Here is a 24948-nt window from a genome sequence, read left to right as displayed (position 1 = left end):
GCGAACAGATCGTAATTCAAAAGAGCGTCGGAACAATTTGTTGCACACGATCGGTCTATGCGGCTGTCCAGGTTTCTGCTTTTTTGCTACATCAAGGAGGAAACGAAATGGCGGCGTCAGCCATGACATAGTAATGACCTGTTCTTAATGACAACTACCTTTCCGCAGTTTGGTTCCAGAGACCACTTTTGTCTTTGTTTGACTCATAACAGAAGCCCGAAGCCTGGTTATAAATATTCTAACGGTGAATACTTCGAGTGCGGCGAAGAGTTAGACGTTTCAGCGTCGGATCGCTAACATGGATTCTCATGATATCAACCTCAGAACCAGGAACGTGAGTGCTATGATGTCTGGTAACCATACTACGAGCTTCACTGAACTAGAGGAGACCTACAGGAAGCTCCTCGAGCCGGGATCGGCATTCAACTGGATGGATGAATCTTCGGATACCGAGATGAATTCGAGAGACGAGATAAGCTCTACCAGTTCGACAGAGACACTAACAGTGTCGGACGAAGTGCTAATGCATGATTTTGATGACATGGAGTTTGACAAGCCCTGTGCCAGTGAGAGAGAAGAGGTATCTGCTGGCTCCAACATGGGCTGGACTACAACCGAGGGGAGCGAGTCAGGCAATAGGAACCACGCTATTCAAAGGGCTTACCGCAATCTCGGCTACAACATCAGCAATTTTCACCAAAGCCAGAGACTAGATCTCGATGGTCGTGGCACGGAGCTTGAAGAAGCAGCAGCGCGTAGTGACTATCAGGGATTGGCCCCGTCAATGGCCTCTAGCGAGGACGAGGAGAGCGCCGAGGTAAGGCTCATCAGGGTCGAGATCGACCGTGAATTCAACGCTCGCGACGCCTACCTGGACGAAGTAGACGAGTCCGAGTCAGTCCACCACTTCAATTGGCTTGGGAATCCCGTCCCACAAGAAAGCCGCACACCACCGGTGATCTCACTCTTCTTCCAGCTAACCGATCCGAAGGTCCCCAGAGCGGGAGACGAGCTCCGCCTCAAAGCCCTGTTGAAGAATGCTATGGTCTACATAGACCCAGTAGTCGTTGACCTCGAAAACAGAGGACAGAGACTCCCAGGAACGATCGCTGACTTCGTCGAATGGGCATCCAAGCTCACCTTCAGGTACTACAGCCCACACGGTTGGTGGCGCAATGATCCCAGGATAACCGAGGATGAATGTCTGCAAGATCCCGGCAACCCTTACGACTATGTGCTTGAGGACTTCGGTGTAGGCACTGGCTTCGTGCAAGAAAACAAATTCCCATCGTCCCAGGACTGGTTCGAGAGGCAACAATCGCGGCTCGTCGAGCTCGAACAGACGGATCTGAACCGGCACTACAAGAAGGATAAAAAGAAGGTTTTCACACCCTCACCCCTTCGGGAGTCAACTACTTGTGAGCCTGATGAAGCACCTCCCCTAATCACCGGCTCGGCGGACAACTCGCTCGAGAGCTTCCCGACTCGGATGAGGATTATGAGCGATGTGCCGCAGAGCGGTGCTAAAACTTGCCTGCAACAAGATCCGCACATCCCGGACCTTTACACCTTGACCTTGCAAGGAGAGTTGTCAGAGGGGCCGGAGCAGTCCAGTCTCGGGGACAATTAGACTTTGACCTGATTGTAGAAAAAGCGGATGCCAAACGTAGAAGTTATAGTCATACCAGAAATGAAATAAAAAAAAAAGTGTAAATGTTAAAGTGCCATGTGCCTCTTCGTCAATGTAAGAAAATTCAATCCGCCGAAGATAGAATGTGTAGATCATTGCCTTGTATCGTTATGACCTGGCAGATATGTACTGAGTAATTGTTGTTGCGATTGTTGTTGTTGTTCCACAGCCCGTGGATCGTCAGGGATAAACATCGCATGCTGTCCCTCGGCAGGCAAACCGTTTCGTCTCCCCCCCTTCCCCCTTCTGTCACTGTTTCTTCCCTTCCTCCGGCCAACGATCATCGCCCACATTTGACAGTAGCCCCAGAGCCTGAATATCTTCTGCCAATGACGACTGGTTCATGGGGTGAGAACGGTTCGGTGAGCCCAGCGGCTTGACTGAGGTGACATAATTGACACCGACCGGGCCATGCCAAAACCGCCCCCGATGCGACGATCCTCGAGTCGAGTTTCCCTTAAGCACAATGCAGCGCAAGGCCGTCAACGCCACCACTGACCACCGTACTTGGGGTCAAATCAGTTCAAGGGCTCAAGTGATTTTGTCAAGACGAAGCTAAGAACACTGTGCCAGCCATTCAGCGAACATCAAATGCCCCCCAAAAACTACAAATGCACGAGTCAGCGAATTTAGTGGGAGCCTACGTTTATTTATCCCATGGCGCTCAATAATTTATGCAACACCATTCAACCAACTCTACTGACCAGACTAGACTAGAACCTCGGCGAACCATGAAGCCGTTATCCTCATTGGACAGTGATGGGGTTCTGAAAAGCCTTATTCCAAGCCATGTACATCATTTGCCAAGTCCTGACAATGGGCGTTCATACCAGCTGGGTGGTAGTGCAATCCTTCGCCGTCTTTAGCAATGATAGCGCCGCGCTATCGACGCCTCTTCCCCCTCTTTCTCTCCTGGGACCTGCATCTGAGGCCCCATTGTTTATTGATGATCACCGCCGAATCCTTGCGTCCCAGCGTTCCGGGAAACCCCCCCCCCCCCCCAAAGCACTCGGAACAGGACAGTAATGTTGTATCCCGACAGCGGATGCTAGGTCGTTTCCCCAGAAATGATGTATGTCATCTTCTGGAAATCCGACCAGGAGAAGCAATTCTTTCACGAACGTGGTAGATGTGCTGGGGCCGCACGAGACGGTTTCTCGCCCACGTGTGGTGGCGGACCCTTGATCCTGCAGAATCGAGCATTCCAAGAATTGTTGTTTCCTCATCTCCTGATATGGAGTTTGACCTACTACGAAGAAGTTACCCAGACCTTTCACAGTAACGAAGGCTGCTGCTTACAGTCATGCTGTTTTCTCTTGCCGCAGTCGTACTGGTTTACAGTTTTCCAACGGCCGAATAAGTCCTCGACCTCGACCTGAAGGCACAAGAAATGTGGTCAGGCCCCAGGACCTTAGATGAATCAGGAAACACTAGGTCCCATATGATCGACATCTATGACTTGCTTCCGGTCCACAGTTCTAACGCCCCTCGACACACAATCGTCCTCCGCCCCTCTTCTGATACAAACGTAGACACTGGATTTAGCTGCGGCCTAAGTAGGCCAGGAACTGGAATCGAACGAGGACCTGCAGAGTAAATCGCGCGCGGACACACAGTCTATCGAGGTTTGCAGATGAAGGTTCACACCATCTGCCGATCAGCCACTGGAGAGGAATGACCTCCTGCCCTGGCAGAAATTCCCCGGATGGTCGCAAGCCACGGGGAAAAAGAACTATGATTTATCAGCGTCTAGAGCAGTATTGTCCTAAAAAGGTTATTGCTGTCGAAGATCGCGGCCATTTCGGACACTAAAGGCAACGTGCTCCACTGTGGTGACAACTGGCGCCTATCATAAACCAAATGTGTCCAGAGGACGAGTGCTCCTCAAAGCACCGCACAGATACTGCCATCACAATCGGCAATGGTTCGCCAACTTCTCGGTCGGTCTTGGATAGACCCGGTACATAGCATTGTTGTTGATAAGCAAGAATTATCAGCCATGTTGGCCGGACTAGACCCTTCTTATGGTTGAGGTTCAAGCAGAGTTCAGGGACTCTCGTATCGAAAAGGAAAATGAAAAATCGCCACTCGTCAAATACTCCACCTCGAAGATTTTTGACTGGTCATAATTTGGAAGACCAAGTCTGACCACGAGCAGGTGCAGGCGCACGATCATACCACTTTAGCCTGCAGCAGGAGAAAACTCTCTTGCCAGGCGTGCTAAATCCACACCAGCGCGATCGGGTATTATGATTCGTGCCGCGATCTGAGACCAGGCACATGAATCATGCACTAACTCTCAGAGCAAGGATAGTATGGAAGACTTGCTTAAGGTGTAACAGAGAAATTATCGATCACCGACTAATCTTGCATTTGAGATTGCGCGAGGGATTGACCTGAGATTCGTTCGGACTGACGGTCGTATACTCAACATATCGACATTCAATTTGAAACGAGCATAATCATCAGATTCTTTCTCGCTGTGGAGCGGAGACTGACCTCTCAGGTACACTTTCTGTTGACCGCACAACACTTGCCGAGCAGCACTAAACCGCACAGGGTAGTTATACAAGAGTCGAGTAAGACTACGGCGGCGTTCCATGGATCGAAGCCCGGAACGAGGCACCAGTTGACAGGGCGAAGGTGCCAGAGAGCCATCGATTCTGGGTCTGCTGCTAAATACGCATTGCCTTTGACTAATTTTCTCTGCGAACCTCGTGCCTTCCTCCACCTTGCCCACGACACCGGTGGAGCCCGACGGCTTAGTCGCATAGATCATTACTACAATCTGAATGGCACCCCCCTCAGCTCCTAACCACATCCCGGACAAGACCGAGCTCAGGTCGCTCACTCGACAAGGAACCATGCTGCCCATCAGCCCTCTTTCAGCTTCTCTTACGCTATTGAGTACTATCAAACTTTGAGCCAGTGCGGGGATCGTCTCCATAAACCCAGTAGAAAAGGAACTGTACAAATAAAAGCCATGTCGTTACCGCACCGGTTCCTTGCAACTAAACTCTACTGCAGACGCTTCGACCAACCCACCCACTCTCTTTTAACCCCATCGATCTCCAATTGAACCCATGCGGTTTATCTCATCTTGATATCTAGGTTGCGAAACCTGGAGAGGCTTCCTACTTCACCTCGTTGGACTTTCAGCAAACGGACGGCTAAGCCATCGATATCCCAGAAAAACGCTCTTTCTTTACAGCCTACACCCCCACGGCCCTACCTACTAGATTCATTCCCTCCAACCACAACAACACCAAAATCAGCATGGACATCATCAGAGAACATCTATTTCCAAGGATATCAGGAGATGGCGCAGAACGTGGCCAGCGAGCACTGGTGGTGACAGCCGTGCTCACCGGCTTCTCGGTCGTTATTGTCGCTATGCGGATGTACGCGCGTCTCGGTCTGATGAAACTGAAGGGTCGCGAGGATTACATGATTCTCATATCTCTGGTATGCCTCTAGAGATGATGTAATCGGAGTGTCGAGATGTACTGACATGTAACGGGCAGATACTGGCGTGTACATACCTTGGCCTGGTTGGTGCTGGTAAGACCTCGGAGCTTGTCACACCGAGCGAATCACATCTAAAATACTACAGAGGTACATTTTGGACTTGGAATACACTCTTCCCAGCTTCCAGATCGTGTTCTAAAGGAGCAGCTGAAGGTAATATTCTTAAGGCATGCCACCTGCAGACAGAACTAATCACTGACAATTGGTTTCATAGCGACTATGGGCTGCGATTCCGTTCTATAACGCCAGTCTGATCTTCACCAAGTTCTCTATTCTTTTCCAATACTTGCGGATCTTCCCCGACCGCCGTTTTCGACTGGCCTGTTACGTTGTGCTAGGCATCGTGGCTACCTACGGAACGTGGGCGGTCGTCAGCGGCTTCTTGAACTGCGTCCCGGTCTCCAGGTTCTGGGATCGCACGGTCTCGGGATACTGTCTCAATTTCGAAGCGGTCTGGTTCTTCAACGCCTCTATGAACATCGCCACCGACGTGACGTTGCTGGTGTTGCCGATGCCTCTTTTGTCGCAACTACAGCTTCCGCGAGCGCAGAAGTTCGCGCTCATGGGTGTTTTCGCTATCGGTGGACTGTACGTGTCTTCCAAATTCCCAGTCCAGCTTTGCGTTGTTGCTAACTCATTGATAGAGTCGTTATCACTAGTATCCTGCGTCTCTCCTCGTTGCGTTCTGTCGCCCAGAACAGTGACACTTCTTGTGAGTAGTGGCCGATTATCGACCTGGCATCACTTACTTTACATGCTGACACCCATCGTCAATCAGGGAGCAACGTCGGCGCCGCCTACTGGACCGCCGCAGAATGCAACGTCGCCATCATCTGCTCGTGCCTGCCCTTCCTCCGCCCCATCGTCAGCCGCCTCTTCCCCAAGTTCCTGTCCACCAACAGCTACAACCGCTACACGCGCAATCCCACCGTGTCTGTCAGCCGCATGACCGCCACCCGCATGACCGCGCAGTCCCACCGCCACAAGGTCGAGCTTTACTCCCAGGACCGCGACTACGACATGTACACCATCGACGTCAAGTCCGGCGCGGCCAGCCATGTCGGCGCAGCCGGAGGTGCCTTTGGCGGCATCGAAGTCCGGACGGAGATGATCCAGGAGTCGTCGCACCACGGCGAATCCACCAGTCAGCGCCGATTGGTGGTGGACGTATAACGATCTATGCTTTACTATCACTTTCGCTTATTGTAACGATTTTTTACTGACATTACGGTCTTCGAGTCTCTTATCTTCGGACCCTACCTACCCCATCACTTTTCTTTTTGGCTCTCATATACCCCCGTGCTTTTTCTTTTTATTTATCTGTGGCGGTCAGCCGCGCTGAGATATCGTGCATATTGCTGAAAGCATGGACGGCTAATCACTAATGAAATATCATGACCTATTTTACCAATTTGTTCCGTTGCAGAGGATTTTGGCAGACCCATTCGTTGTAGTAGCTTTCAAAACGAGCAACACCTACCTACCTACCCAGCCACAATATCCGTACAATTCCATAGCGTGATCCTTATCTCTAACACCCCATTCCGCCCTTGGAAGGATGCTGCGCCCTCCAGTGTCGATGTCCGTAGATAGAGGGAATTTGTAGGCTTGGAGGTAAGCTAGGCTAGGCTAGGCTTAGCTAGCTAAGCTTTTACTACTTAGAGTGAAGTACTAATAATAATCTAACATGTCTCAGTATCTCTATTCAACAGTCTTTGGTTTTATGTCTCGTTTTTCCTTTTTTTTTTGGTCTGGTTTGTTTTTGATCCTGGCTCTAGTTGATGTTTGATATTTCTTTCTCTAATTCACTGCACTGTGCTGTTGGTGTAATCATAGTAAACAAGATATTCTGCATATTAACCAGGTGATTTGGCCCTCGATCGATGAGGATTACCAAATTAGTAAGTAAGCATAGTCAAGCACTGCACTGCCTTAGAATAGACTCTGTGGTTGACGTACATCAAGTACAGTACAGTACAGATACTGAGCCTCGCAAAGCAAATCTTCGCACCTCGCCTCCCACGAAATATCCAAGTCGTCCGCGAGACTCAATCCAAGACCTGGTTGGTGGGTGTCTCGGCTGAGATGCTCGGTATCAGTGTATATCTTGGTCCTACGAATCAGTAAACCGCGCCTTCTTTTCTTACTATACTTCATGACGATTGGTTTCCCGAGGCCAAATGAATATACGAATCCATTGATCACATACATACTAGGTAGAAGTATCCTTCCATCTCACCACCAACCCAAGGCTTCCAACTTTCTTTGCTTCTTCTGACATTCCCAGGGCGGCACCCAAACAATATCGATACTATCTTTTCCAAACCGCAAAGGTCAAGGGAGACAGGAAAAAGTAAATCCTAAGAAATCAAATAAGATTCCTATAAGTTCTGCTTCTCTTCCTCCCACTAGGAACCCAGGCTACTGGACTAACTCCACCATCGTACCCCGCCTCTATCACCTATCACCGCTATGCCATACATCTTCAGGGATAACTAGTACCTCTAAAGAGATAGGTATTGTTCCTGGAACTTAGATAACACCAAAGGCTCTCACCTGGTATTTTGTTTCTTGGATTCTGACTTTCAAGGAGGCAGTCCAGTGCCTACTAACCTCTATTATGATTATAGAAGGAATGTAGTATCCTAGACAAATCAAAATACCAGTGTGTGTGTTCCAGCTTCTCGAATTGGCCCATCAGATGTTGGAAACATGTCATATAGCTCCCCATCTCCTCCTCCTCCCCTTTGGGGCTTTCCGGGAGGGGTGAGAGGGGGTTTGTACTCAAGATGACTGAGTCCCAAAACAGATGATCCAACGACCCGATGATATTTCTCATCCTCAAACCCGGCAATAATGAGGGAGAGTGGGAGGCGAAGTCTCCCTCGGACTATCACAGATATTCTTCTTGACCAGAAGTAGAAACGCCCATCACTACCACTACCTGACTCAATCCAGCAAGGCACACTTTGCTACTGACCTACCTACCGACCGTACCATGTGAAATCCTCCAGCAGAGGACTCGGCTATCCTGTATGTACTGTACATCGTCAGGGAACTTAATCAGAGCACAGCACAGTAAATCCAGAATCATCACCCCAGAACAGAACCCGCGATCAGAACCCCCACTTCCCCCTCCCACGTCCCAAGAATCTACTCTATCGGCTGTCGTCTAACCCTTATCCTTGCTTGCGCTGTCTCTGGTATACTGTACAGATACAGCGAAGGTAGGGTTACTCCACCAGTCCCACGGAATACAACCCTCGTTCGTGGCAGCAACAGGTAGCAATGACTACTGTATTCTCCACGTAACGATCATGCATCGGGTTGGAACAGATGTCCAGACACGTAGTGTGTCCTGTAGGTAGTGTCGCGGAACCAGGCTCGCGGTGATTATCTACTACCCGTATCATTGTCCAGGTGTTTGGAGAGAGATCCAGCGACCCGATCAAGGGCAGAAGTACAGAACAGAACAGAACAGGACTCGGTAACCATCCTACTGGTCGAATCGAGGAAAGGGAAAGACGGCCAAAACAGAACAGAACAGAGCCCCGAATAAGACCCACCGACCTAGCAGCAGGAGCTAGCATAGCATAGCTCAGATGAGCTGGGGTGGGAAGATGCAGTGAGCAAACACGGAGACCCGTCACCACCACCACCACCACCACCACCTGGTAACCTGGCAGGTCCAGCCCGTAAGGAGCAAGAATAGACGATGTCGGCGCAAATGCTAGCATGGGATCCGGCTAATGACACACAGTACTGTACTTACATCACCTCATGCTGACACACAGCATACACATGGATCCTGTGTGGTGCAGTATTTCGTAGAGTAGGACCGCCCCCGCTCAGACACCAAATAATCTCGAAGTGTGGAAGAAGCCACGGCGCATGGCTACTGAATGGGACCAAAGCCACATTACCCGCCCTCAACCAAGACACTACTCCATTCTACGGATTAGCCTGAACGAATGAGAAGGAAAAGCCACTAGAGCAGGCCATCGATAGAATCGAAAAGAAACGACCAGAAGAGTAGGAAAACCTCTCTTCCAATGACTCGAGTTGAGTTATTGCAATCCTAACAACTACATTGGTTCAAGCAAAATATCGCTATTTCCCGCCGACGCTTCAAACAAATTAAACCCATCCCTCACTAAACCCGACGGAAGAAAAAAGAAAAAAAAAAAAACTTTTTTTTCCAGTTCCAGACACAAGAGGGTAAAAAAAGACAACAAAAACAAAAACAGTCCAGTACGGAACCGTAAACGAACAAACTTGTGGTATCTTCGTCAGAAAAGCCCGGCGCCAAGTTGAGTTGTATGATTGGTAATAAAAAAAGGACACGGCGAAACAAAAGATAAGATGGATTGATTGGAGGACAACCCTCGAAACCAAGGCAAGACTAATTGATTGATAAGATTATCATCTCATTGCCCCAGTTCCGCTAGTTCTCGCTCCTTGGCGCGTAACATCTCCCGCATTTCTTCCGCTTCGCGCTGCAGCTTCAGCCGCCTCTCCTCACGGAGGCCGTCCAGCTCGGAGACGCTAGGCAAGGGTTGCGAAGGGGGAGGAGGCGCCAAAGTAGGAGGGGGAGGAGGAGGTTGGTGGTGATGGAGATGCTGCTGGCGGCCCATCGCAGCAAGGGATGGATCCAACCGTGTTTCATCGTGATGGTGGTTGTTGGGGTTGAGCAGAGAGGAGATAGAGCTTAGGCGTGCGGGAGGGGAGGGTTTCATCGAGGACATGATCGGAGGCAGCTGATTAGATCCATTTTCCAGAGTGGTTGGAATGGAGATCGCTTCTGCAGATGAGGCGGTTTCCGCGAGCGTGCGTTTCTTGGGATTGCTGGGATTAGGCGACAGGGATCGTCGGCCGAATTGCGACACCGGAGAGTGGCTGGGGGCGCTGATGCGTTCTGGCTCCAGCAATCTAGGGGGTGGGGGATGATGCGGCAAGGAGACCGCGCCGGAGCCGAAGCCCGTGAAATCGACTGGCGGCGGCGCAAAGCCATACTGCCTTGGGGCGACCGGTGAAATTCTCTCCGCAGGCATGCTGGCAAAGTGCTCCATGGGCTCAGAACTGTAATATCGGTGATGATCGTCGTGAGCGTAAGCCAAAGCGGCAGGGGAGGCCTCAGGCGATGCGGAAGAGCCGTTCGATGAGTGTGTTGCGGCGGTCGGCGAGTGTTCCCGCAAAGCGGGCACGACGCGTTTTCGTCGTTTGATGATCGTCTTCTTCATTGTGGTGGGGCGATAACAACCGTGCAACTTGAAATACAACCCTGCCGACAAAACCGGTTAACACCTGTATTACACCATCTTTCAAGATAAGGGAAATATCATACCACATGCGTTACAGATTGGATGGCCATTCTCATCGCGTCGCCAGAGCGGGGTTACCGTGGTTCCACAGTTCTGACACGACACCAGCATGTTTCCCTCGCCCGTCGTCGTGGTCTTTCCGGGGGTGTCCAAAGGCTCCTGTAGCGGGGGAGGCTTCTCGCTCTCGACGGTTGGCGCCCGATTCCACGCATGTACTGGAACTGTGCCTCTCGCCGTTGATTTGTAAACCCGATTATTATAGGCTGGGCACCCATCACACCCCTCCGCACCGCCTGTGCCATTACAGCTACCCCCACCAGGGCATGACCCTTTGGACCCGTGACAGCCACCCTCGCTATGTGGTGCATGCGTCTCATGCTGGGGAGGGATTGGCAATTGCTGTTGTTGCGGCTGAGGAGGTTGACCAGGCTCAGCGCTCGTTTGTACGCGGTTCCGCTTGGTTGGTCGAGCAACATTCCGAGCCTTCAGGTAGAGCCCACACGCATTGCAAATCATCGCCCCAGTCGGTGATCGTCGCCATAATGGGGTACTCTTGGTTCCGCAATTACTGGGGAAAAGCCACCAGCGTTAGTAAAACACATCAATAATCGCGCAACAAGGATTTTAAGCTGCACCTACCTGCAGGAATGACCAAATACAGCGGCATCCTTCTGTGACTTCGGCGACTGTTTCTCCAACGGTAGATGACTGGGAGGCACCTCTGAGAGGGACTTGACGGAAGGGAGGGAGCGTTCGGAGTCATAGGAGGGTTGAGGAACGGTTCCTTCCAATCTTCTCGATGCGTCATCGTCACGAGTACGATCGGCAAGATGTTCACGACCAGCCTGGGCAGATGAAACCAACTGTTGCGCTGCGTCCAGGTCCTCGGCTGACGGATGCCGCGTAACCATGTCGGGAGTTCGAGGAAGCGAACGCACCGACTCCATTTGCGAGATTGACGCTAACATGATCGGTATGTGGTGAAGCTATTCCCTCGCACCTCCGGTCTCCCAACAATGAGCACCTCAGATCGTATCAAGAGGCCGCGGTCAGTCACTTGAGGATCGGTATCCGAAATATAGAGCAAGGGCTTGTCGTAATGTATGTCGCACCACAGTCGGGGAGAAAAACGTATTGTACCACCAGGCCAAAAGTCGGTCAAGATGACAGTGCAGAAGAAAAGAAAGGTCAGAAAAGGCCGGCCGGCTGGAGATGTCAGCCGGTTGGGGACTGAAGCCGGGAGAGAGTCGAAGGAGACGAAGACCCTTGATAACAGGAGGAAGAATGCTGCAAGAGAAGAAAGGGCGAATGATCAGATGTCAAAACACGACAGGATCAGCAAGCAGTGAACAGATGGGAATTCTGAGCGCAACGGATGAGCCACGAAAAGTCCTGCGGTTGGTCTTATCCGAGAACGACGGAAGTAGTCAGAGTGGCGATGTAGGCGTGGCGTCGAATGATGTGTGGCTCGAGGTGTAAGTTCTGGAAAGGAACAACGGGTAAGAAGGTGTCACGAGGTTTGAGATTGAAAGAGTGAAGATTGAAACCCAGGTGTAGAGGGGGAGATGAAAGGGACGATTAGGCAGATGGGAATGGAGAAGGCTGAAGGAAAGGGTCCAAGAAGATGGGAGGGATAGATCGATCGTTTAGGGGATAACGCGGAGGCAGAGGTAAAGATCGGCAGGTGAAAGGCGATCAATACAAGGCGATGGAATGTCGGATCAGATATGATGGAGGGAAGGAGGGCAGGGAGACAAGAGAGGCAGGGAAGACTCTAAGTCAAAGGAAGGGGGGAGAGTGAGGGTAGGTAGTAGGAAAGAGTTCCAAGGGGAAGGGGAAGAAGAATCAGGGGAGATATGATTTGATCCGAGGGGACAGATTGATAAAAAGAGGAAGTGAAAGAGAGAGGGAAAGAAAAAGTGGGTATAAGGTGGAAGAAGGTTGAAGTTGTTTGGGGCTGATGGCTTGGTGGCTGATGGCTGATGATGATGATGATGATGCTGATGATGATGATGCTAATGATGATGACCGGAGACTGATAAACCCCGGCAGAGCGAGAGAGCGAGCGAAGGAGAGAGGGGCCAGACTGCTCGGGGAACGATTACCATGTTACTTACCAGGATGGAGATTTTCCTGTTTGTTCTGCTTCTGACTCTTTTTCTCGGTTCTTTTTTTTTTTTTGCCTTCTTCTTCTTCTCCTTCTTCTTTGTTTTGGGAAGTAAGGTATTTTGTTCCGAAAGGCTGTGTAATTTGCTCGTTTGGGGATATCGGAACGCGGTGTCAAAGTGCTGGATGGCTGTCACTCACACCCAGCAGAGTGGTCTTATCACAACTAGTCGCCGCCCTTTCGTTATCGATCTCCCAGGGGGATCTACGACCGGGGGGTGGGAGTTCCCTTTCTGTACTAGAGTGTCGAACGATAAAAGTCCAGTCTTGTTCTTCCTTGGAAGTAGGTTTTGCTTTTTTGGCTTTTGGGGAGGAGAACAGCCCTGCAGAGGCGAAAGTGGAAAAGGAAATCAGATTGTCAGCAGCACCACCGTGGCATTTGGGCTGATCAGAAAAATGTGGGTGACTTTTTTTGGTTGTGCATGGATTGGCAATAGGGAAGTTTGCTCCCTTTCCCATTTTTTTACCCTGATGGCCGTTTTGTTTTCCATTCCGGCCAATTCATCTCGCAAGCTTGTCCCCAGATCGAATCATTCGGCTCCACCCCGACCATAAAGGGCTTAGTCTGCTGGGCCAGCGGGGCTGCTGCCTTCCTCTTCGGTCGCTAGCGCCGAGATTGTGGAATAAGCCTTATTCCACGAGTGGCGATTGGCCTTCGCCGCATTTCCTTCGCAAGTCAGCCAGATTCTTCGCGTCCTCATTGGCTCTGCCGGAGATTCCATCTCGGTCTTCCGAGCTTCTAGTATCATGCTGGTCGTCGCGCTATTTCACTCACTCGGCAGTGGGTGAACTTTTTTCTCATTTTGAGTCTAGGCCGAAAACGAAACTCATGTATTCAACTAGAGCGTAAAACGGGGAAACGAGAAATTAAAAAAAAGAAAAAGCAGACAGATCCGTAGTTCACTCGTCTGCCGCTTAGGCATCGGACTAGTGAGAACTAGGTTGGCTGCATAAGAGTCCGTCCGTACTAGCAAACAACTCCCGACGTTTCTCCTACAACCCACCGGAATTGGCGTTATGTCACCCGAGCGACGGGGCTGAACTGATGAATGGCTGGATCTATCCTTTAGTCGTTGGTTTACAGGTACTAAGCTACGTACGGACCTTTTGGATGTCCTCCAGGCTCTGACATATTCCGATTTTCCCGGACGGAGAGATAATCAATCCCGTTCCAGCCTAGGCGTGTTGCGATCATTGCTGTTTGGTGGTATCATGATCCAAATCAACGAGTCCAAGGAAACGCCATGCCTCCCACTGTCTTCTTGGTTCCTTTTCCAGTTGATCAGAATTGTGATAGGTGCCTGTATGAAATCAACATTTGATCATCAAGCCTAGTATACATAGATGCTTCAAGCGGGCATGGTCTATCAAGCGCGAGTAGTCCAGCTTCCCGCTTGTTTCAACCTACTCCGAATCCCATACTATCTTCCGATTTAGGTACCTCTGCTCCTGCTGATCTAGGCAACTGATTATCTTGTCACTCAGATAGTTAGATTCCGGATGGACTCGTCCGAGATCAACACTAACAAACAAAAAGACATGGATCTATTCCAAACCAGACCGGATTGACGTTTCTATTGTTTGTTAGTCGATCCGTCGTCCATGGCGTGATTGGTGACCTTTTTTTCCTTTTGGTGAGAAACAAAACGAAACCGAAGGTTGGGGGAAAAAAAAGCAAATCCGCACATTCTGTATGACCTGGCGTGATTGATATCATGATGCGATATGATATGATATGATCTGATCTCTGATGATCTGATACGGTTACATTACCAAAACAGATTCATTACCCTAGTTCGGTCCCTTTTTTATCTTTCTTTGCGGAACTCCCTCCCCTCGCGAATTATCACCTGCCAGGCAGGTTGACGCTACCTAAAATTAGGTTACGGTGTACATACGTGGTTTACTAGTGGTTCCTAACTTATCAGCTTGTTCATTATTAATCTAGACTCTCGGCTTTTAGTTGCTCGCTCTCGGACCATAATTGCCGTCCTGAAACAGTTCGAGCAGGGGGTTTAGCTAATGTATGTACTCCGTAGGATGTACGGTGAGTACTGTAACGACTGAAGAAGAGGCAAAGAGAGAGACAGCTGAGGGAGCGTGGCAGTAGGATAGAAGTTGCCACCCAGCAGCAGCAGCGTGCGTGTCAAAAATACCCACGGACTGTACAATGCTCACTCAGCCTTCCACCTTCTTCCCCCATCGCCCCTCCCTCTCCCCCTTTTGCCTTGCCTCGGTTCCCGGGGATAAGAACGGACTTTCCAATCTCCCCCCTAAAATAATATCCCGAGTTTCATGGGGTTCGGCCAAGGTTGGGTCCGCCAACTATCTAGTCATCCAGCTACAATGGATCGCTGTCCGCTTAAAGTATTTCACATTGGCTGTCAGCCATCGCCCAACATCTTCCTTGGCTATGCGGGGGAGGCGTAACGATCACAGCCTGTTCGAAAGCGATAGGCGGGGAAGGATAGCTGGAACTGGCTAATTTGCTGTCTGTCTGTACCCCAAATCTCGATCCAAATCGCAGGTTTAGGCTAGAGAGAGAGGAGCAGGTAAACTACGTAGGCGCCCAGCCATGTGGTGCTTGCTGCTTTTCAGCTGGGGTGTCTGTAAGGCTGTTTACACGGTCACCAACAACGCACTGCAAGGCGAATCTGGATCTGGGACGAAAGGCAGCAGCAATCAATTAAGGTTTCTCCGTAAGCGACATCCGATCCAACACCTTCAGCTCCACGCGATGATACATGTCCCTGAAAATACAGACGGTAACTTGGGTGGTCTGGAAGATACTGTATCTGTGTGTCTAATACGGAGGAACTTGTCGGGAGTTTTGATGGGCGTTAGATGCTTTCTACTAGTCAGGGTATATACGGCGGAGTGATCGGTGGAAATTGAGCCATCATCATGCAGCCAGCGCCCGATCATTCCCGGTTCGAGGCAAAAGAAGATAGGTCGAGCCCCCTCAAGGCAGCAGGGTAGCAACAGGGGTAAAATTACGGGCTCGACTCTCCGTGGTATCTTGCAAACACAGGACCTGTTACGGTTTCGAGGCTGGAAAAAGTATGTGTAAGTGTAACAATGATGATCGGATACGTGGTCTGAATTGGCCACCGGGAGACTGATTATCATGACTTATCGATCTGCCAGACCGACTTTCTGCCTCCGTAAAGTATGTAAGATGGTCAGCTCAGCTTATCTCCGGACAAAAGTACCCTTGCCAATGAACAACTCATTGTGATCGGCATGGTATTCTAGAACACTGAGCGCGAGGCCGATTGACCAAAAATCGAGATTCAAATATACGTCAGTAATGCACACCTACTAATTTGCCTATGTCTTTTATGCACTCGTGGTGACATTTGTAATATCCACCACTTTCGGGGCATGTACAACTTACTCAAGATGCACATGGCCTCGTTGCAGCGAGCCTGGTCTACTGCGGACGCTACGGACTATGGTATCTTAGCTTTATCGTCCCCCGCGACGAGGTCTGGAGTACGAGCACCCGGTTCAGCAGAGTCCGAATATCCGGAGACCATAATCGACGATTATCCCTAGTGACAGATTTCACCCGCATCAGGCGATCCGGCCTACCCATGGCTAGCTACAGCGAATCTCCGGGATAGGCGCAATAACCCCTCAACTCAACCGGAGAGGCGGAAAATCAGCTCACATGGTGTCTAGGATATGCCGGGATCCTTGTCCGAGTAGGACTCGTGAGTCTTTCTAGGTAGAGATGCCATCGTCACATGAGAGGACCTGGAACCAAGAAAGCAAACAATCCGTGATAGTTATAGCCGGCTATAGTGCCAGCGCTCAGACCTCGATCAAGTACCTTCTCAAGAGCTGACGGTTCATTTACAGTTGCTGCAAGGCTAATGATATTGACAGTCATGACAAGATTCCGAATGAAAAAGAGAAAAGAAAGAAAAAAAATCCATTCCATGCTGGTATAAATCACCGAACCCCAAACCTAAAAAAGATACCCCGGTACAGTACAGTACACACATATCCGGCACCCACTGAGGGCTAGGAAGAAAATACCATATATCTAGAGTTATTGGCACAGTGTGGGTTTGGTCCATAGGACCGCTTCACTCACGGAGCCCATTCCACTCAATCCCCAACCTTCCGCAATCGCTCGCATACCCATATTCAATTCGTCGCAACTCAATCGATCATCAAGCATTCAAATAAGAGGGATAAAGAGAGAAGTTTATCACTTTACCGCCGGCCGTACACGGTCATACTCCGAACAGGCTGAACTGACATGACCCGACGCTTGCGCGTTCGTGGTGACAAGGGCCGCGGCTGCAGACTTGAGTAGCAACAACCTTTATCCGAGCACGTGTGCAGACATCACGCGAGGCCACATCACCCAACTGTTCCCGCAACACGCGCACCATGCTTAGACCTGCTCAGCGCCCCAACCCTGGTCAGTCTCGCGCATGTTAGACGGAGGCTCGATGGAGGGAATGAACTCCAGGGCAATGTATCCCAGACCGATGAAGCCGACGAGGGAGCCCGCAATATAGCGCAGGACGTTATCGTGCAACAGGATCGACCCGACGAAGATGTAGACTGGTTCCTGGTGTTAGCGCAACACATGCAAAGTTTTATCTCCAACGCAGCGCGAACTTACAGCCACCGCGTCCCAGAAAGGAGAACAGGAAGGACGCGTAGCGGTAGACGTAGTCGGGAACGTTGGGCAGGAACTCCAATCCACCAACAACTGAGCATCGCGGTTAGTCTAGCCCTATTCCACGGTGGTGATGGGATGAAACTTACGGAGACCAAAGATAATCACATAGACGCCAACAATGATGGAGCTCATGGACGCAGGGAAGAACTGGGAAATACCACCCAAGACCATGAGCACGCCAACGACGATGTTAACGATTCGGCTGGGTGTTAGAGTCTCGTTAGTTCTTGTGCTTGCGGTGATGACGACGATGGATCTGGGAAACAGCGGGCCCAACGTACAAGATGTTCGAGAGATCCATTTTTGCGATTGGGTCGACGCAACTGCGTATATACTGGATGGTAGTGAAACTTTCGTTTTGGTGGCAGACGTAGCCGATTAAAGTCGGAAGAGGGAAGAGTGTCTATAGAGCAATCACGTAAGTTGGAATTCAACGCTCAAAGGAACCTGGCAGCGGCGGAGACGAGCTGTTGTCGCCTATCAGTCATACCTGAGTGGCTAGATGAAAGACAGTCGAGTCAGTAAGCTTGACTCCGACCCGCAGCCAGCAATATCAAGGGCAATCCAAACTCACCTCGTGTACTAAGAGACCTGAGCAGGCAGCAGTAAGGAAATGAAGGAGACGGAGAGTGCGGAAGGGAGATCGGAGAGATGGTGAGGCTTAAGCTCTCTCGAGTTGTCGCGCTGTCGCAAGCTGCGGGTCCGCCAAGGCCAACCTTACCTATGACTCAGCAATCGCCGGATCTGATCGCATCCACGCGAGATTGCAACCAGGCCATGTTTGGTCGTCGGAAATCATCTCTACCAGCTACTTTTGTCTAATATTGGTGGCTCATGTTGGCAAGAATATCATTCTGTTAATGAGGCCTGCATGCGCATCTGCCTGTCACTACTCAATGCCTAAAAAACTCACACTATCATGGCTACAAAACAGTCTGGCGTCGCTACAGCCGTCGACGTCATACCTCACGCTAGGTTGCCATGATATCCGCTTTGTGAGAGGATAGGGCGTTTTCAGATCCCATGCAACAAATATCTGATAACTGAACAATCCCCGCAGGCGCTGTATAATGGTGAAGTCACAGTATCTGTGAAACATGACAGGCGCGGTTCTCAACTAATCCTGCAAAGCCGTGAGCATGTCAAGCCATACTCCTCGCTCAGTCGACGCATACACAAATTGTGCGAACACAGCACGGTACAGTATAGTAGACATTCACGACGCCATGAGATCACCCTGCTTCTTCTCAAGCCTGACAGCAGACAGTCCGTTAGCCAGCCGGCTCATACTCACACAGTCGCGCCCCAGCTCCGCATAGATCGCCTCCAAGTCCGTGCCCAGCCCGACCTTATCAGCCGTCTCCAGACTGCGCCCGTCCAGGAACGGGGCCATCGAGGGCCAGACGCTCTGGACATTGTTGAGGAAGAGATCCGCCCCCAGATCCCCAAGACCCTTGATCTCCTTGATGAGCTGCCTGGTCTTCTTCCGGTCGTTCTTCGCTTTCTTCAGCAGGTTGTTGAGGTCACCCGCTAATGTGCCTCTCGCTTAGCCCAGGCCAAAAACACCAGCCAGAAGATTGCTAATCGGATGGAAAAACCTACCATACTTATCATTGACCAGCTCCACCATCTCCCCCAAATTCGTCGCCCCTTGCTCTCGATACCGATTGTAGCCCCCATCCTTCAGGGCCATCGCCCGCTCCTCCCAGCTGCTTTCGCTCAGCTTGCGGATATCATGGAACCCGACCTCGATGAGATGGTTGACGGCGCACTGCGAAAGGTCATGGGAGATCGGACGCGACTTGAGCATCGCATCGATGACCATCGCGAGCAGTGTCTCTGGTGAGCCGTGCAGGGTTCCCTCCGCGATCGTTGTCCCGTAGAGCGGTGGACGCCCGTAGTCTTGGACGGCTTTTTGCAGCTTCGGCTTGCTTATCGTTGTAGGGCTTTGCGGTTCTTCGGGGGTGCGCTCTTCTGATTCATCCTCTCCAGAATCGACCTCCTTCTCCTCCTCCTCCTCCTCCTCTTCTTCTTCTTGTTCATCACCTTCAGCATCCTGCTCCAAAGCAGCATCCTCACCATCATCATCACCAACACTCTCAACCTGCCCATCATACCCATCGTCCTCCTCCTCCGCTACATCCTCAATCACCCCCTCCTCAGCATCATCCCCTCTCCCCGCATCTTTCTTAACAACCTTGCTAGGAGGCTGGTCACGTTCCTGCCCGCCCCCAGCGCTAGCCTGCCCAGTACCCGACTCGTCACCAACATCCCTCTGATCGCGTTTGCGTTTCAGAGGGATGGGCGTACCGTCCTCCGTTTCGGGATAGTCCTCCACCTGCGGGGATTTGTACTTCATGTCGGGGGCCGATTTACCCAGGTATTCACCTAATGTAAAGAAAACTTGGCCTGGTTGGGAGTAGGATGAACGTAAATGGCAATGCTAAGTATGCGATTGTTTGGTTCGAAGAATTCGTTTTTTACAAGCGAGTAGTCCGGGGAATTGGATTGATGGTACTCGTATGATTTCTCCGCGTGCGATGATGGCGTCATCATGAAATAAGAACTTCCCCGGTCCACCCCCATTCGCTGTCAGGTGTTTGTCCGGAGGCCCGAGGAACGCGGACGCTTGGCGCTTTGGGGCTTTGGGGCAATGGTCTATAGCGGTTTTACTATTTCGGAGATTCGTGGGTTTGACATATGGATATAAGTGCTGGATTTTCAATCTACATGCAACATGCAAGTATATATGCACGCAAATAACTAAAGCTTGGCGCGGCTGGACAACACCCTCTGCACCAAACCGACCGCATCCTCCGCACACCCGAACGAGGCCTGGTACCCGAACCCGCCATGACCGTAGTTGTGCACGACGGCCACGCCGTCGATGCGCTCGGCCTCGACGCGGGGCCCGCCCTCGCGGAGGGGCCGCAGGCCGACCCCGTGGCGGATGACGTCCAGGCCCTCGATGCCCTGGCCGTCGCGCACCAGCGCGGGGCACAGCGCGACGGCGCGCTTCATGATGCGCACGGCGAGATTGGGGTCCGGCAGGGGATCCCACTGGTGCTTCTGGTAGGAGCCGCCGATGACGGTGCCGCCGCCCGCGGCGCGCGTCATCATGTAGACGACCTCGTCGTCGCCGTCGTCAGAGCCGGAGATCGAGACCATCTGGCCCGGGTCGTTGCGCACCACGACGATCTGCCCGCGCGCCGGGTAGAGCTTGGCGTCCTGGACGCCGCCCAGCGTGCGGGACGCCAGGCCCGTGCAGTTCACGACCACGTCGGGCTTGTGGCCCGTGTGGTGCAGGTGTGGCGTGTTGGCGGCGTCGGTGATGTGCTTGAGCACGGCGCGCTTGAAGACGACGCCGTTGCGCCGGCATTGACCCACCAGCCAGGGCAGGTAGATTGCCGTGTTGATGCAGACGGAGGTGAATTTGGAGGCGTTGTCGATGCCCGGGGCTAGTTGGTCGGCCGGGATTTCTTGGAACTGGTCCAGGTTTGTTAGCTAGGGTTGTATGGAGGCGAATGGGGCGGGTTCAAGGGAACATACGTCCGGTACAACATCCTTATACCAGGGGTTCTTTTGCACCAGTTCGGAGAACCAGTCCCCGGTTGCGGAGCCTTGGTCTTTGGTACGGTTGTAGACGATTGTTTCTATAGGCCATTTAGCTATAATGGCAGGATGGGAAGGTGGGTAGGTGATATTCATACCTTGGAAATGAAGTCCTGCCTCAGGGTGCTTCTCGGTCAGCTCCTTCAATGCTGGCCAGGTGTTGCGCTCCCATTTCTCATGGTCACTTCCACGCTTCCCCACACTGACAGATGGTAAATCAGTAAGCCGGGACTCTTTGCCATCATTATTCTTTCTGGAGGAACGCACGGGAGATAATTGGCACCAGCCCATGGAGAGGCATATTCTATGTCATAGTCTCCGGGCATATGCTTCGCGAGGACGGTGATACTATTCGAGGGGTCCTTCGAAAGGATATACGCAGTGGTAAGACCAGATACCCCGGCTCTGGGACCAGAGATCAGTATGAGCAGCGCAGACAACAGGCGGGGCGGGCCAAGCATACCCCAGAACCACGATCTTGTTTGTCGCCATTGAAACTGCTACTGGTAGGTGGTGAGCGTATCGATTCAATAGAAGGCGTAATTCTCGAGTAAGATATAGAATGCCAAAGAAGGATTGTAAGAGAGTGTGCTGGTCGATAGTCAATCAGTAAGTTGCTGTGAGTCAGGTCTGTCAACCGAGGAATAATAACGCTTCCCCTGCGCAAACAGAGCTTATCGCATGCGGGCAACTGGGATGCGGTCCGGATTGATAAGAGAGAGCCACCCCCGCTCAGCCGGGGGACTAACTAGACTGGGGGGCTTCCCGCCAAGCCGGACTGCTACAATCCTATCCTCAGGCATCAAGACTGGATAGGGTAGGATAGGGCATCTAGGTACGGAGTAGTGTTCCTTGATCGTTACCGATACGTAGGATGTTTCGGCGACACGCACTCAATCGCGCTGACGTCATATTTTGATAAAGAATTTAGAACGCGAGGTCAATCTCACTCCTGCCAATCATTTTGAGATGGGGTGTTACTAAAATGTCAAAGGCTCAAAGCACAGGCAGGGTCCATTCAAATTGGCCCCGTGCTCCACTAGATCAATCAGCAGCATTACTATTGGAGTCCGATCACGGAACGAGTGGAAAGCCGTCTTTGCCAAATAGCAATGAAGTTAATCTGGTCCGCGAAGCAGCGGGACGCCTGCTGCCATCGATCTGGCAACAATACGCCCAGGAACGGAGCAATTGACTCGCTGACAGGCAGTTATGTCCGTGTTCTGCAGCCTTGCTACTCCGGACCTTCAGGTCCTTGCCAATAGACCGTCCGACAGGTCATTTCATGCACAAACAACGCAGAAGGATCCAATAGCGGAGTCGCGTCGGGGGGCGATCGCGCTTCAACCGTTTAATGTGAATTGGGCGGTGTGTTTTGAGTGCTTGAGTGCTAAAGTGCTTTCTTCAAGATTTCCCTCCGAGATCAAGGGCAGTGCACTCTACTTTATCACGCTTATTCGGTTGTGGGATCGGATTTGAGGATGAATGAAGCGCGCAATCCATGGATGGAGGTTGTAAGTTACAGTAAGGAACGCGTCCTCATTTGATGGACTCGGAGGGTGTTGTGGGGATGGGACAGTGTGTAGTGTAAGTAAGTACTGATTACCGATCTGCAGAGCCCGTTACCGATAGGGTCTTTCAGGCCTCTGGGCATTGAAAGTGGGCAGGCAGTCTGAATGAGGTGGCCTCCCCTCATTGAAGAGAGATGAATGTGTATTGACAGGAACTTTGGAACAATGGCATGGCTCTGACCGGTTGAATGTTGGGTTGGAGTGACCGCTCCCCGCGGATGTGCAAAAAGACTCGATTGAATGCGAGTACTACTGGTAGGTAAGTACTAGGTAACCACCTGGTAACCACCTGGTAATATCTCGGTATACCTTTCGTCATCGACTACCACCGTCCCGGTGAATGACCCAATCATGCGATGATTATTAGCTCACCGCCTCTAATCTCGGAGCGTAACGAGAAAAAAACCCTTGGTAAGAGGGATGTACGAGCATAACAGACGCCTCCTCCGCAGTTCGCCGTCCCGAAAAGAAAAGTCTCGCGTGTACTCCGGTAGATCGTGTGTTGCTTTTCTTCCTCCCGCCTTTTCTTCCTTCCCATTTACCACTCACTCACTACTTTATTCCTTGCCTGAATAACACTTTCTTCCCTTCTCTCCTCCCCTCCCCCCTCCCCCTCTCCCTCCTCATTTATATTCATAGTGACTATTTTTCTCCTCTCTCTCTTCCCTACCCCACATTCTTCTTCTCTTATCTTCTCTCTCTGCTCGACGGACCTCTCTGTATCTTGTTGTTCGTTCCCCAAATGAGTGCATCTCGTCGAGCAGACACTACAACCAACTATGGCGGACGTTCCGAACGGTGGCAGAATTGTGCCCATAGTCGCGGCTCCCCGTCAGCATTATTCCACTATTCCCGCCATTGAGTCGGTGGGCAATCAACCCCAACCACAACCAAAGACCTCCAAATCGTCTAAAAGTACGCGCCAAAAGGCCGCCGAGGCCGAATGCTTGGAGATTCCGTGTCTCAACGAGCTAGGGCTCTATGCGCTCCCGACCGAGGGCGACGGTACGTTGCTCTTCGCCCGCCATTGGCCAGCGAGCTTGTCCCTTGGCGCTCTTACTCTAGTGTGCCCTGTTTTCTGACCGTCAATTGTAGGCAATTGCCTGTACTATGCCCTTTCCGATCAATTGTACGGCGACTTCCTCCACGCTGACCAAATCCGCGTTCGTCTCGCGGATCACATCTTGGCCAACAAGGACTACTTCATGAGCTTCATAGCTGCTGCTGGCGGAGAACGCAGGGCACCACGCCGGGCAGCAGCCAAAGCAGCCAGGCAAACCTATTGCTCCTCGTCATCAGCCAGTCCCGCGCCCCTCTCGGCCCGGGACAAGGAGCGTAGCTTCGACACTAAGGTGGCTGAATCGCGAAAGAAAGGCGTCTGGGGTGGCGCTGAAGAGATTCAGGCCTTCTGTCAGTCTTTCAAGAGGGATGTCGACGTCTACACGATGTATGGAATCCAGAACTTCCGCGACGTTCACGCACCTACCGATGAGCACCGAGAGAAAGTGCATATCGCATTTCACGTAAGTAACACAAACACTATGGCGTAGGTGAAGTTCTAACCCTCCCGCGTAGGATTTTCATCATTATTCGTCGGTCCGACACACGAGCGGGCCGCATACTGGACCACCTTCTATAGCACCCATTGACAAAGAGCGTCAGGAGGAAGCTTCCTCCGCCAGCTCGACTGTCGTAGACGTGGCCACCCCGTGGAAGATCTCGGCCATCCAGGAGGGTCTCGGAGGCAAATACGACCGCGAGACCATTGTGGGCATGCTGCAACAGTGCCGTGGCAATATTGACCGGGCTTTCATCAATCTGATCGGTGAAGACGCCAACTGTAGCGAAGCAGATGCGCCCACCTCGAAGGCTATTATGAAGTCACGTCTTCAGCCGTCCTCGCGGTCTTCATCTCCATTCAGTACGGGCAGCAAACGCTCCGCGGACGAAAGCGAGGCTGAAGAGAATCCCCGGCCTGCCGTTAAGCGCACGCGGGCTCGGGAGAGTAAACGACGCATTCTTCCCGACGTGACCGTTGGAATTGCCTTTAGAGATGATCAGAACGATCTCGTTTCTTTGCGACTGCGGGTCAGTCCGGACACAGTTGCGCCCAAGAAGCAGTCCACCGGCAGCACGACCCCCGAGCAAATTGACACTAGTTCTTCCTCGGAGCCAACCACTGACGGCAACGATCGTTCGAAGAAGGACCCCAAGCTCAAGATTAAGTTTCGAACGGCAGCTCCCGCTCCTACAGAAACCACTAGTCGACAGTCGAGTGAACCCAGTGAAGAGCCCAAGGCCACGCTGCGACGAAGCATACGACTGTCAAAAAGTCGCAACCCTCCCAGGGCCGGTTAA

At 51.6% G+C, this 24948-nt stretch overlaps 7 protein-coding genes across 7 annotated transcripts; 3 read left to right on the top strand and 4 right to left on the bottom strand.

Moving 5' to 3' along the window:
* Positions 1–298: 298 nt before the first annotated feature.
* On the top strand, positions 299–1630 carry BO86DRAFT_452949 (uncharacterized protein; the record flags this gene model as incomplete). Its single annotated transcript, XM_025676961.1, has 1 exon — positions 299–1630. The coding sequence occupies one exon, from the start codon at positions 299–301 to the stop codon at positions 1628–1630; it is 1332 nt and encodes a 443-aa protein (XP_025532413.1).
* A 3172-nt stretch (positions 1631–4802) lies between these two features.
* On the top strand, positions 4803–6463 carry BO86DRAFT_112520 (PTH11-like integral membrane protein). Its single transcript, XM_025665943.1, has 6 exons — positions 4803–5155; positions 5215–5251; positions 5304–5371; positions 5433–5806; positions 5863–5930; positions 5997–6463. The coding sequence occupies exons 1-6, from the start codon at positions 4967–4969 to the stop codon at positions 6389–6391; spliced, it is 1131 nt and encodes a 376-aa protein (XP_025532412.1). The 5' UTR covers positions 4803–4966; the 3' UTR covers positions 6392–6463.
* A 3182-nt stretch (positions 6464–9645) lies between these two features.
* Positions 9646–11486, bottom strand: sreA (siderophore transcription factor SreA; the record flags this gene model as incomplete). The annotated part of the gene is made up of 3 exons (XM_025667519.1): positions 9646–10499; positions 10563–11107; positions 11179–11486. 3 exons carry the CDS (start codon positions 11484–11486, stop codon positions 9646–9648), a joined length of 1707 nt encoding a protein of 568 aa, XP_025532411.1.
* A 5396-nt stretch (positions 11487–16882) lies between these two features.
* On the bottom strand, positions 16883–17801 carry BO86DRAFT_112251 (TVP15 family protein). Its single transcript, XM_025665942.1, has 4 exons — positions 17689–17801; positions 17494–17609; positions 17348–17437; positions 16883–17286 (listed from the first exon to the last, which is right to left on the bottom strand). The coding sequence occupies exons 1-4, from the start codon at positions 17706–17708 to the stop codon at positions 17114–17116; spliced, it is 399 nt and encodes a 132-aa protein (XP_025532410.1). The 5' UTR covers positions 17709–17801; the 3' UTR covers positions 16883–17113.
* A 452-nt stretch (positions 17802–18253) lies between these two features.
* BO86DRAFT_385360 (uncharacterized protein) lies at positions 18254–19913 on the bottom strand. Its single transcript, XM_025671089.1, has 2 exons — positions 19010–19913; positions 18254–18937 (listed from the first exon to the last, which is right to left on the bottom strand). Exons 1-2 carry the CDS (start codon positions 19764–19766, stop codon positions 18624–18626), a joined length of 1071 nt encoding a protein of 356 aa, XP_025532409.1. The 5' UTR covers positions 19767–19913; the 3' UTR covers positions 18254–18623.
* A 257-nt stretch (positions 19914–20170) lies between these two features.
* BO86DRAFT_352948 (FAD-dependent oxidoreductase) lies at positions 20171–21692 on the bottom strand (the record flags this gene model as incomplete). The annotated part of the gene is made up of 5 exons (XM_025669506.1): positions 21483–21692; positions 21287–21424; positions 21118–21221; positions 20957–21060; positions 20171–20893 (listed from the first exon to the last, which is right to left on the bottom strand). Exons 1-5 carry the CDS (start codon positions 21509–21511, stop codon positions 20171–20173), a joined length of 1098 nt encoding a protein of 365 aa, XP_025532408.1. The 5' UTR covers positions 21512–21692.
* A 1677-nt stretch (positions 21693–23369) lies between these two features.
* BO86DRAFT_395144 (OTU domain-containing protein) lies at positions 23370–24948 on the top strand (the record flags this gene model as incomplete). Its single annotated transcript, XM_025673277.1, has 3 exons — positions 23370–23595; positions 23686–24113; positions 24166–24948. 3 exons carry the CDS (start codon positions 23370–23372, stop codon positions 24946–24948), a joined length of 1437 nt encoding a protein of 478 aa, XP_025532407.1.

This window comes from Aspergillus japonicus (genome assembly GCF_003184785.1).
Source record: "Aspergillus japonicus CBS 114.51 unplaced genomic scaffold BO86scaffold_3, whole genome shotgun sequence".
In the NCBI taxonomy this organism is placed as follows: domain Eukaryota; kingdom Fungi; phylum Ascomycota; class Eurotiomycetes; order Eurotiales; family Aspergillaceae; genus Aspergillus; species Aspergillus japonicus.
The sequence above is the reverse complement of the archived record's forward strand: the minus strand, read 5'-3'. Positions and strand labels throughout refer to the sequence as shown.